Source organism: Clupea harengus, chromosome 22 (genome assembly GCF_900700415.2).
Source record: "Clupea harengus chromosome 22, Ch_v2.0.2, whole genome shotgun sequence".
NCBI classification, from domain to species: domain Eukaryota; kingdom Metazoa; phylum Chordata; class Actinopteri; order Clupeiformes; family Clupeidae; genus Clupea; species Clupea harengus.
Window position 1 is genome coordinate 18,675,721 of NC_045173.1, and position 12,785 is coordinate 18,688,505.

General features: G+C 42.3%; 1 protein-coding gene across 1 annotated transcript in view; it reads right to left on the reverse strand.

The window, feature by feature from the left end:
• Positions 1 to 857: 857 nt before the first annotated feature.
• pde1cb (phosphodiesterase 1C, calmodulin-dependent b) overlaps positions 858 to 12,785 on the reverse strand; it is a 69,893-nt gene continuing 57,965 nt past the window's right edge. The window contains exons 10-19 of the mRNA XM_031559373.1: positions 12,524 to 12,652; positions 10,344 to 10,445; positions 7,978 to 8,098; positions 6,839 to 6,920; positions 6,440 to 6,560; positions 5,412 to 5,587; positions 4,622 to 4,840; positions 4,385 to 4,448; positions 1,159 to 4,152; positions 858 to 973 (exon numbers count right to left, since the gene is read on the reverse strand). Coding sequence (XP_031415233.1) covers position 4,152; positions 4,385 to 4,448; positions 4,622 to 4,840; positions 5,412 to 5,587; positions 6,440 to 6,560; positions 6,839 to 6,920; positions 7,978 to 8,098; positions 10,344 to 10,445; positions 12,524 to 12,652 — 1,015 coding nt within the window. The 3' untranslated portion in view covers positions 858 to 973; positions 1,159 to 4,151. The remainder of the gene's footprint in view (positions 974 to 1,158; positions 4,153 to 4,384; positions 4,449 to 4,621; positions 4,841 to 5,411; positions 5,588 to 6,439; positions 6,561 to 6,838; positions 6,921 to 7,977; positions 8,099 to 10,343; positions 10,446 to 12,523; positions 12,653 to 12,785) is intronic.

A 12,785-nucleotide genomic window follows, 5' to 3' on the forward strand; every position in this document is an offset into this window, starting at 1 on the left:
CTTCTTCTCCTTGTCCTTCTCATGCTCTTCCTCCTCCTTGTCCTCCTCCTCCTTGTCCTCCTACTCCTCCTCCCCCTTGTCCCCATCCTTCTTGTCCTCCTCTTCCTCCTCCTCTCACTCTTACCCCTCTCCTTCTCTGGTTGTTGATGTTTTCACCGTTCTCCACCAAACAAAACAGAGGCTCATACAGCATACAGTTGCAGTCCTCATTGCAAATTGCTCAACCGACCTGAATGTTTAGAGATTTGACTATTTGTGTGTTGTAGGTTGATGCTTTGAGATTTTACTTGAGAAGTGTGTGCAACAACTGAACATTGTGTGTAGTGTTTTGACAACAAGGTGATGTGTAATTGACATCAGAGTGTAAACAAGGAAAATCAGAGTTTAATGCAGATAAGGGAGTGGGAAGTAGTGCCAAATTGGGTCGAGCGATTGGTACATGAAGTGAAGGTTGTGCAAATTGTGCAGAATTTTCGCTTTTTGTGTGTTAACAACTGTGAAAAACTGTAAGTCATATACAACGTGTGTTTCATATGGTAACAAAATATGGTTTTGATAAATGAATGTATAGTTTTTACAAGAGTGTTTCATTTAGCAAAGGATCTGAGTTGTTTTGCTAATTGGGTGAGTGGTTATGCTAAATGTGTGTAGTGTTTTGAAAAACAAAACAAAACGATCAAAATCGTGCTTAAGCAATCGAGAAAAACTGTAAACATGTTCAAAAAACAAAGATGTTGTCAAACACATGCATGCACACACACACACACACACACACACACACACAAACACATACACACACACACACACACACACACACACCAACAGTGCGGTAACAAAATGAAGACATCCACACATGATTTGAGCCCTTTGAGTTCAGCTTTATTGTTACGGCTGTGCAGTCACGAAGCATGGAGGCAAACTAGCGTGTCGACACGTCACTTCCAACAAGGCCAAACAGAGAGAGGAGAGGAAACTAGGAGAGAGAGAGAGAGCGATGAAGGAGAGAGGGGGGGATGAAGGATAGAGAGGGGGAGGGAGAGAGGGAGAGAGAGAGAGAGAGAGAGAGAGAGAGAGAGTCACAGTGGGAAGATGCACTTGGTCACCCTAAGAGGTGCCACAGCTAAAGTGAAGTGTACAGGATACACCTGCTGTCTCTACCTGCATAAACAGTCTTACTACATGCTGGCTGAAGGGAATGCACACATTTCTGCTGTGGACTGCTTCAGACACAAAGCCTGCGGACGCCAAAACACAACAAAACAGACAACAAACCGAAAGTAGTCATTTCAAAAGAAAGTATATCCTTGTGTTTGTTTCAGCCAAATTTGAAAGATCAAGCATTACAAAATCTATTAAGCACAGACATTGCAGAGATACAAGAACATCTGTAATGGTATAGGTCTACATTAGTTACACTGAGGAGGTTGGTAATCTCTCCTTTTGATTTACTATGTTCCACAGCGCTTCATTTTCTGTGGCACTTGATTCAAATTTTGGCTAATGTAACAATTCATGGAAGACAATTCCATTTTTACTTTGACAACAGCTTATGGAAATTAGGATCAAATTAAAGATTAAAACAAAAACATTAATGATTTTTTGGGAAATGGAGCGACACCGGGAATCAATACGTTTCTTAAAAAGACTCAAATCAAACACAAATGTGTGACAAAAATGAGATAGCTGGTAACATATGACCAGGCAACCAAATCTTTTAGCCTGTTCCGATATCAATGTGTTAAAATCTTTAAACTTTAGTGTTACCATGGCCACTTTACCAAACAGATGTTAGGATGTTACATCACATATGTACAACAGACATTCAGAGTCTACTCTAAACCAACAGCCCAGGTACATGTAATTGACTGGTAAGGGTTAACAGTAATATGCAGAGTCTGGAGAGGTTGGACAAAGTTCTACAGGCAAACGGGATTACAATGCTAATAATAACCTTTGAGAGATGACCGTAAACATTAAACAGGTGTGGTTAAGGTTGCTAAAAAGAGCTAAAATTGACAAAATTTTAAATTTAAATCTGGCCAAACTGTCAACATGTGTAGATATATTTTTCTATACATCTCGTATTTTACATCGGTATCAACTCAGAACACATACATACATTTATGAATACAATACAAAACCTAAAATATGAACACAAAAAAAACCTTGGTGCATCATGATATGTAATAGTAGTAGCATCTTACATTCACTATACAAGCCTAGATCTGTTTGGGGTTAGAAAAAATAGAACATCGGATCATGTTGAAGGTATTTCAGAAAAAGTAGGAAAAGCTGCTTGTCTTTTTTCTTCTCGGGAGGTAAAAGTAACATTAGGCAAGAGTAGTTGCTACTAAAGATGATATTAAGCACAGTGCTATGGTTTCTCTTGACTGAAAATGTGTCACATTAAAAGCCTTTCATCCTGATTCCTCTGGACTTGAGTCTACCTGTAAAGTTTCTGGCAGTCCTATACAACCGTCAATATGATTGTCTATATATAAACATTGGTCATTGTATTTCTATTCTTTGTTTTATCGATTTTAGAGACAAACTGGGAAGGAGGCAGAAATACACTCAAAGTGAATTGATAAAATGTCTGGGGAAAAATACTGCCATTTCTTAAACAGCTTTGACATTTCAAAGCTGAAACCAAATCTCTGATGTTCAATATACAATAATTATACATATACACAGTCCATTTATTACTTTTTTGTTCAGTAGCTATACATGCCAAAGTAAACGTCTGTCCAAAGCAAAGTGCTACAACCAATAGAGCAGCTTCTGTTTAGTCGTCTAACACTGGTTACAGCTCTTCTATAGAGGTGATGTGTTGAAGCACATCGTTACACATTGGGTTAAAAGAACATCATTTAGTGAGAAAACTAGGAGGATACAATCTATTGGTGACATTCTGCATGGCTATATACTCACTCACCACCTGACAGAAGAAAATGTAAATAAATAACACAACTGCACTGCCACCGGCAACTGAGAAAAAGGATATCACTAGAATGCAACGTCCTTGCATGCTGTACAGTGGGCCTAAAAAGCACAATCGAACCAGTAAAAGCACTTTCACCTCTAAAATGATATTTTCAAAGGGAATGCTGTCACCCATAAAACACATTCATCATGAGTCACAGTTACATATCAACAGATGCACGGGAACAATCAATCATCTTTCTGTAGTATTTACTACTGGACTGGAAAAGGGTGAAAATCCATGTGTGACTAAAATGAATAACTACAAAATGAAAATATTAATACAAAATAAATCTTCATGTCTGCTCAATGTATTCTCAATGGGAATGAGCACATAACAGACACTATAACTGCATGCTTCTACTAGTGTGAACTCATGCTGAGAATCGCTTAGCCAGTAAGGAGCTATGCACTTCAGGTAACAAATGGCAAATAAACAACCCGAACTAAAAGAAACATAACACACAACAAGACGTCACAGGGCACAAGCACCTTGTCTCAGGTTGAGCACATAGAAAGAAACAAATAAATACAAAATGAAGACAGGAAAAGAAGAGAGGAAGAGGAGGAAAGATTTGATTCAAAAGGATGTTTGCACATACACAGGTAAACTGACCAAAGCAAAGAAAGAGACAAACAAACAAACAAACAAACAAACAAACAAACAAACAAACACAGGCATCCACGAACACACATGCAGGCATGTAAACAGTCCCTTGTATTTAATCCCTCAAAAATAAAACCAACAACAAAAAAGAAAGAAAAGAAAAAAAAAAAACATGAAAAGGCCACTAAATTGAAGGCAAGATCAAAGGAGGAGATGCACCCAAAAGCCTGAATCAGCATACTTATTCTCTTTAAGAAAGGAACACACACAAAAACAGAACTGTATTTATATTTACAGTATATACAGAGGCTATGGACATGAAGTCATCACATGGGCTTGTCCACCAGTATGTCACTTCAAAAGAGGAAGAGGAAAAAAAAGAAGAAGCCTGTGATGTACCACTGGAAATTAAAAACAAAAACATTTATTTTAATATACACATGTCAGTATTGTCCACCAGGCGGCACACTAGAGCTATAGATAAGGAGAAGGTTCCTCTGCAGCAGTGTGGTTTGGGACAGGGTCATGGAGGCCTCTTTCTCTGCTTTCACTCACCCTCACATCTATGGGAAAGCAGAGGAGACTTGAGGAACATGATCTGGCACAACAGCTCTGTCTAAAAAGGAAATCAGTTCAGTCAATCTACCAAGTGTTGCTGGGTTCATCTACCTTCATGAAGGTGATATGAGAATGAAAGAATATCACTTTATTACTATTAGGATCAAATAATGATATTTAATGATCACTTATCACATCTTAATCTTATGTGTGTGATGCTGTATGAGTGCTGATTACCATTCAGCGTCTTGTTTCGTGATGTCATCGCTCGCTGGGGATTTGGCTTCCTCTGACACCTCTCCTGTAATTCATTAGACATGACTGGCATGAGACACACTGGGGAGTATGACACACACACACACACACACACACACACACACACACACTAGAAATCCATCTAAAAACTTCTAAAGAACTTCTGAAGTAAAGTGAAGAGTTACATAATCACATTGTGAGGCTGTGCCCCCATTTTACCATTTTGTAATGTCTCAGCACCCTCCCCCGTGTCACTGACAGGACACTCATCCAATGGGCTCTCAGCACGTTCTGGCTCAGGGCCATCCCTGTCCTCGCTCTCCTCCTGCTGCTGCTTTGGTTCTGGCTGGTCGGGTTCTGTTTGTCCCTCTTGACTTGCCGCAGTGGTCTCCTGCTGGGCTTGCTCCTCTGCTTCACGTCTGGCCTTTTCCTCTGTTTCTGAGAGAGGGGGGGGGGGGGGGGGGGGGGGTAGAGGAAGATGCAAAGGCAAGAGAGAGAGGTAGAGCAGGAGTTGCCAAGAAAATGTGACATTTCTGTCTGAAAAGCTGAATTTATGCAATCACCTCACTCTTCAACAAAGGCTATGATTTTGAAATGCCAAGGGCAAATCAAAACCATCTGTCTGCATTCTTTCCTTATGGTATGACGCACTCACAAGTCAGGTAAGCAGAAAAGCTATTTAGTTTTGCACGTAACGGAAATTGTCTGTGGTGCAATTGCTCTCGTTACTGCTGTTGCATTAACATTGTCCATAATCATACTATTACAATTATAGTCTTATCATTACTGCAGTTCCTTTCTCATTATCGTTTCTTTACATTACATTTGGATTTGTTCATTTAGCAGATGCTGTTCACCCACAACAACCTACAGTACAAATATACACTATCATCCTTCTGTCCCCTGGGTGTCAAACCCCTAATCTTGCAGATGGCAGCATCTTGCTCCACCAGTCGCCCCAGGGTCTCACTGAAGTCTAAATGAGACCATGGCACCAAGCCGTGTGTACCTTTGGCTGCGTGGGCCTTCCAGCGCTCCCTGTTCTGAGACACCTCCTCATTCCACATGGCCTTGAAGTTCTTTGGGTCGACGGCCAGCAGGGGGCAGTGGCTGGACGAGCTGCCGTCTGAGCCTGTGCTGTTGATGCTGTCGTGCCTGGCATCCACAGAGGTGAGACTGTTCAGACTGAAAGAGAGAGAGAGACAGAGGGATACATTTACCTGCATTTACTTCCAAGAGTTAGTCGCTTATTCGAACTGTTATCTCAGAAGTTACTTAAACTTTAAACTGGGAACTGGGAGTAACTTGAGGATGTTATTGTCCCCATCAAACACTCAACTACACACACACACATCCATAGAAATATGAACATGCACGCACACACACACACACACACACACACACACACACACACACACACACACACACACACACACACACACACAGATCTACCCACACAAATACAAATATGCGCACGCACACACACACCCTGCTGTGAGGGCTGGGAGAGTGACAGCATGCTGTGCTGTGAATTGGAGAGCGGGCTGCTGACTGCAGGCAGGGGAGCAATTAGGTTCTTAGGTGAAGGCTTTAGCTGTGGTGGAGAGGCAGCTGCAGTCACTCTTTCACATTTCTTAGTCAGTTTATCAGGGATGGGCTGATGCAAGTGTGTGTGTGTGTGTGTGTGTGTGTGTGTGTGTGTGTGTGTGTGTGTGTGTGTGTGTGTGTGTGTGTGTGTGTGTGTGTGACTAGTATTATATTCACAATTGTCATGGAAGAAGTGTTCGATAACCGACTTTTATACACTCTTAAAAAATCTGTTTTCTAAGTGTGAAATCTGTGTCAAATAAGAAAGTTAACAACATAATGTGTGTTTCAGAACAAGTGCAATTCCTTGAAATATCTGGAAAAGTGCTCTGCTTTCTCTGACTCAGCAGATTGTGTGTAAGCCACTGAGTCATGCTTCAGTGCTGTAGTTGGCAATACCACAGAGCAGACTGTATTGCCACTGAAGAAATGTCAAGAGCTGCTGCTGACCTGGAGCGTCTGAAGCCAGCGAGGCTGGAGTGTGCCGCTTCGTCGATGAGCGGCGTGACAATCTTCTCCGTCATGTCTGTCAGAACGGAGAAGGTCGGCACGACGATAAAGTCAATGAACCCTGCAAGAGGAGAACGACACTTTAGCTGAAATAGATGCTGAACATTGATTGCTTATAGCTTACTGGACAACACACACACACACCTACCAACACACACACACACACCCTAGCTCCCAACTGGAACAGATGCATGTTGTTCCATCTGCATCCCTGTCCCCCCCCCCTCCCCAACACACACACACCCCCCCACACACACACACACACTAACACCCCCCCCCCCCCCCCACACACACACACACACACACATTCGTTCCAGCTGCATGCCTGCTCAGACTCACCAATCTGGGACTGGGCCACCATGGTTGATTTGCGGTCGCACAGCGGGGAGAAGGGCAGGCCCAGGTCCGCCTCCTTATCGCCCTGGAGACAGAGAAGAGCAAATCTATCAGTTGGCTGGAACCTCAATAGCACTTACAGTCAGATCAATCAGAGAGTGCCAATGATTCGCACCATGGAGCAAAGGAGAGAGAATAGCGCAACACTGCTTTCCTCACCAACTTTATATGGAAAATGTTTCTTTTTCAGTGTGGTTGTTTACATGCCTATAACTTGACTAAGGTCAACATGAGTAAAGTGTTGTTTTATACATTTGGTTTCGTAGATGTGTGTTAACTGTTGGAGTGTGTAACTGTAGCCATTTACTGTGTGTAAGTATACTGTAGCTAAACTGTATCAGCAATTAACACTTCAACAGTCTGCTTCTATCCAAGACTCATGTCAAAAGCAGTCAAGTACTTAAACAGAGAAAAGAGCCGTTTCAGTAGATGCACAAAGGTGATTTAGGAAAATTAAAAGCATAAAATCGTAAACAGAGATGGGGTGAATATTTCACCAAAACATTCAAAACATCGGGCTCGTTTTTTGTTGTTTGTTTCTTCTTAATTACACAAGTATGAAACACAACAAACCAAAACCATATACATGACTCACTACGCTGGTTTATAGCTAGCTGCAGTTTTACACTCTCAAAGCCATTTAGGGAGAGACAAGGAGACAAAGACCAATGACTATGTTACAAAGATTATCTAAAAGATTTTCCACAAGGCGTGATCACCACTTCTTTGGATTCTGAGTCAATAACAGATTTCTGGAGAGAAGCACAGACTGAAGGGTCTTTGTGATATCTGCCTGAGAGAGAGAGAGGACAGTGGCTCTCCTCATCCTGACACTTACAGATAGCCCATGTCTATCATCTTGGTGGAGAGGGATAATAGACCAGACAAAACTGGGAGAGAAACACAACAGTCACGCTATTACAGTCGATTATCTATCTCAGTCTATCTCAGTTTCTCTCTCTTTGTCTATGTGACACACACACACACACACACACACACACACACATACACACAGAGAGAGAGACACACATGTGTGAGTTCACTAGACACACACACACACACACACACACACAAACACAAACCTGTCTGAAGAACTCCTCTAACAGAGAGGTGGTCCAGCGATGGTGCAGATCCCAGTTCTTAGCCGGGTGACTGATGTCAGCGGTGTGAAGGAGGAGAGAGATGGCCTTGGATTTGTCAATGCTGCACACACACACACACACACACACACACACACACACACACACACACACACACACACACACCCACACACAATCCCAGAGCGAAATAGGAAATTAAATTGTCAGTTCAAATCTCATCTCATTACTTTCCTAACTGTTTGCTGTATTTTCATTGACTTCACACTTTGAATCCCAATAAGCTATTCATGATGAATAGTGTATTTAATTTGTTATGTTTTTTTTGTGGCAGCAGTTATGAGTGCTTATCAGTGTGTGCATGTATGTATGTGTGTGTATCTGCGTGTGAGTGTGTGCATGTATGTTTGTATGTGAGTGTGGTTACCGAAGCTTAAATTTTATAATATTTAATTCTTTATAAGCCACATTGTAATTGGTCTTAATTTGTACGCACTAGAATAACCTTTTAAAAACAAACAAACAAACAAACTGTGATTGATGGGAGAGGGATATGGGAAGGGGCAGATAAACAAGCTGGAAGAACTACTGAATGCCTGCCTGGTTGAACACGAATGAGAAAACTGAGCTGGGAGCTATGGCTGGTGGGAGCCAAACTAAGTGAAAGCTACCTAGGCACAGTGACTTGACAGAATGCTCAAGTGTCCAGCAAAAGCAGCCAACTCTACTCTGTTAATCCCCTCATCTTAACGTTTATGATATGCCACCATAGTCCACATCCTAGTCCAATATCTGTCTTCAGAATAGTCCACATCCCAGTCCAATATCTGTCTTCAGAATAGTCCACATCCCAGTCCAATATCTGTCTTCAGAATAGTCCACATCCCAGTCCAATATCTGTCTTCACCATAGTCCACATCCCAGTCCACTTTCTGTCTTCACCATAATCCACTATCTGTCTTCACCATGCTTATTACCATACTGCTATGGTCTGCCATTATTGTGTTACTGTTAATCAGAAGCTTGATTGACAGTAGACCACAACTTTAATGGCATCTCGTACACTACCACAGTATAACTATACATGTGCTATATACTGTATGTGCTGCCAGAAACCATCTTAGCATGTTGGAAACCAAGCTCTAGAGCAATGTCTGGCTTTTAGAGCAATTTATCTGAAGAGAGGACTCCACCCTTGTCATTCATCAAGGCCATCGTATGAAAGAAGAAGTCACTTATTGTTGCTTTAGCCACAGAGTTGTGGGATGCATTGTAATGTCTAACATTCATTTATATTCCATTAGCTAACAGTTTTATTTTTTTGTAGTTTGAAAGTGTTCCACAAAGAACAAGGCGAAACATAGACTTAACAGACAAAGAGCGGTGGGGGAACAATGAGAGAGAGAGAGAGAGAGGGACAGAGAGAGATAGAGTTGGAAAGAGAGAGAGAGAGAGAGAGACAGAGAGAGGGGGACAGAGAGACAGAGAGAGAGAGAGAGACAGAGAGAGAGGGACAGAGAGACAGAGAGAGGGACAGAGAGACAGAGGGAGAGAGAGAGAGAGAGAGAGAGAGAGAGAGAGAGAGAGAGAGAGAGAGAGAGAGAGAGAGAGAGAAATGACTTGGGGGGTGAAGAACAAAGAGAAGATGGAGTAAGTTTTGAGCTGGTGGTGAGAGAGGTTTCATTCATCACTGAGACTTTTTATGGTCTGGCTGAGGGTATTCTCTCACCCATCTGTCACTGAAACTTATTACAAAACTAAATCACCCTTTCAGAGTTTGCAATTAAACAATCTGGACTCCTGCTCACGTATAATGAAATCATATATTATTTATCTAAAACCCTATGCGAGACCCTTACAAGAAGAACATTATCACTCCGTAAAATAATATTAAATGAGAACTTCTTTCCCTCAGAGGAAAAGTCTACAAAATTGTAGTACATAGTAGAAAACTGCATAAATCACTGCATAGATGTGAGTCAGAGAGGACAAAAGTACGAGGGTTTGTGTGTGTGTGTGTGTGTGTGTGTGTGTGTGTGTGTGTGTGTGTGTAGCCCTGGGCAACCCAGCACCGTGTCTTTGCTGAGATGAAAGGGTGTGGAGAGGTGTGTGTGAGTGGTGTGCATGTGTGTGTGTGGTTTGAGTGTGGTATATGAATAGTGTCTGTGATGATACATGCGAGTGTGTGTGTGTGTTTGAGAGAGAGAGTGGTATGTGTAAGCGCTGTGTGTGAATGTGTGTGTGAGCGATGCGTGTGAGTGGTATGTATGGGCGCTGTGTGTGTGCGTGTGTGTGAATGGTATGAGAGTGGTGTATGAGGCTGTGTCGTGAAGGTGTGACAGGCCACCTACCTCTCTGGCTGCGGCAGGAAGTTCTTCATGGCCTTGACTTGCTGGAAGTGACAGGACATGTCTGTGGCCAGCACCATCTCCACCACCAGCGCCCTTAGCTCTCTAAACAAACACACACACACACACACACACACACACACACACACACACACACACACACACACACACACACACGACTGATCAGATCACCCTCTCTAAAATGGCGTCTGACTCCGGGACAGGGTGAATCTGACCCAGTTCCAGCAGAGTAAGCTGCTAATGGGAACTCTTCATGTGTGTCTTATTGAACTCTCCTTCTACAGACATGCCTGAAACACGCCTCTCAAGTCTACTCCCTCACAGCTGAGAGCCTGCAACAGCAACGACTGGTCAAAGCTCTTCAATGCAAACAAGCGACCAGCTTTTTTCACAGCATCCATTCCTTGGAATCGTTAGCCAAAATCCTTTTCGATTCCGCTATCAATACTTAAAAAAAAAATTTAAAAAAATTGAAATATTAATTTTTCGATTTTTGATTCCGGTGTCGATATAAGTGCCGTACATGTGGCACGGTGGCTCAGTTGCTTGCACTGCTGCCTCACAGCAAGAAGGTCATGGGTTCGATTCCCGCATGGGGCGCTGTTGGCTCTGGGGGGCAGGTCCTCCCCAGAGTGCACAGTGCTCAGGTGGGCTATCTCCCGGGCCTTTCTGTGTGGAGTTTGCATGTTCTCCCCGTGTTCACAAGGGGTTTCCTCCACTAAGAACCCCAACAGTAAAAACATGCAAAATAACAGAACTCATGTCCATCCCTGACCAAAGATGGACAGTTCACTTCACTTGGTCCCCGGGCGCTGCAAAGCTGCCCACTGCTCCTGGGGGGTCCTTTGGGAAGGACGGTCCAGGATGGGAAAAAGTCACCGCGACCTCAGGCCTACCTGCGTGTGTGTGTGTGTCCTGTGTCGCCTCCATATATGCACGTGTGTGTTCCAGTGTGTCGTGTGTGCCATTAAAAACCTGACAAAGGTCTTAATTAATTAATTAATTAATTAGATTAGGTATGTCACGTGCACGCAGCTTTGTTTTGTTTTAGACTGCAGCCAACATGGTGTTCAAAAGTGTGGTTATATTTCACGCAAAAAGACGACCACAGTGCTTGCAAAACGTCTCTTTCGTCAAAGGGGGGAAACTACCATTACTCCGAAACATTTGTCAATACTGCATGCAATAACTTTGCAGGAATGTCGCGTTTTTGAGCGCTATGGAGTGAAGATAACGTTAATTAATCTCAACCAAGCAACAGCAGTGTGGCTAACATTAGCGCTTCATCTGTTAATATTGAAGGTAAACTCTAACGGTCTATTGTGTTAGTGCCATTTGTTTCATTGTGTAAACCAGCTTTCACTTTTTGTTTATATCAGTTTTGTTTTTAGTTCAAGGTGAATACACTGTAATTGGCATGTTCAAATATTATTTAGCACAGCGGTTCTCAAACTCTGGTATATCAAGGACACCTAAACTGCCACAAATTAGACCAGGGAGGGATCCCTATTTGATAAGACTATTTTCCAGGCTCCCCCATCTGATGAGATTTTTGAGTTTAGATGTTTTATTACAAAAATGGTATGAAACCCATTACCAAATCAGTCATAAATTCTGTTACTTATGGTTGGAATTATAGTCAAAACAAATACTTTTTTTCTTTGTTGGGACCCCCTGGCACCCCATCAAGGAAAAGGATCCCTAGGCTATGGGTCTCTGGACCCTACTTTAAGAGTTTGTTGACCTATTCTTAGGTTTGTTTTTGGTTATTTAAAACATGTAAATGTATACATACATACTGCATATGCTGTGCATCGTCTATTCAGAGAATATTATTTAAAAGAAAATGTATGTAAATAAACTTGTTTGTACTCTTTTTTTTTTTCCTTGCCCAAAAATAATCGATAAGAGAATCGATAAGGAATCGAATCAATAAGAAAGAATCGTTATGGAATCGGAATCGTTAAAATCTTATCAATTCTCATCCCTAGTCCTATATCACACACATGCTTGTCTGTTCAGCACTATCTATGCAACCTGTCAACACATAACATGTAATGGGAGATGGGAGATAATTGTTTGGAACATACTGTATATATTAAATGTATACGCATGGAATAGGTCAAGGGAAAGCTATAATTTTGCAGCAGTGAGCTGCTTACCTCCAGTCATCCTTGGACAGGTTGTAGAGGATGTTCATCTCGTCGTCGTCCTGAAGGAGGCGATATGCTGCACTGACGTGGTGACTCTCCAGCACAGAGCGGTCATTGTACAGCATGGCCGTGTCAGACCTGGAAGTCAAAACAAACAGACAGCCATTGATCTGTGGTCACACACAAAGCAGCTGATCTCTGACCAGTGCCAGAACATGGCCGTATCAGAGCCAGATCAGAGCCAGATTCGTGCCATAGTCGACTGCTTTCT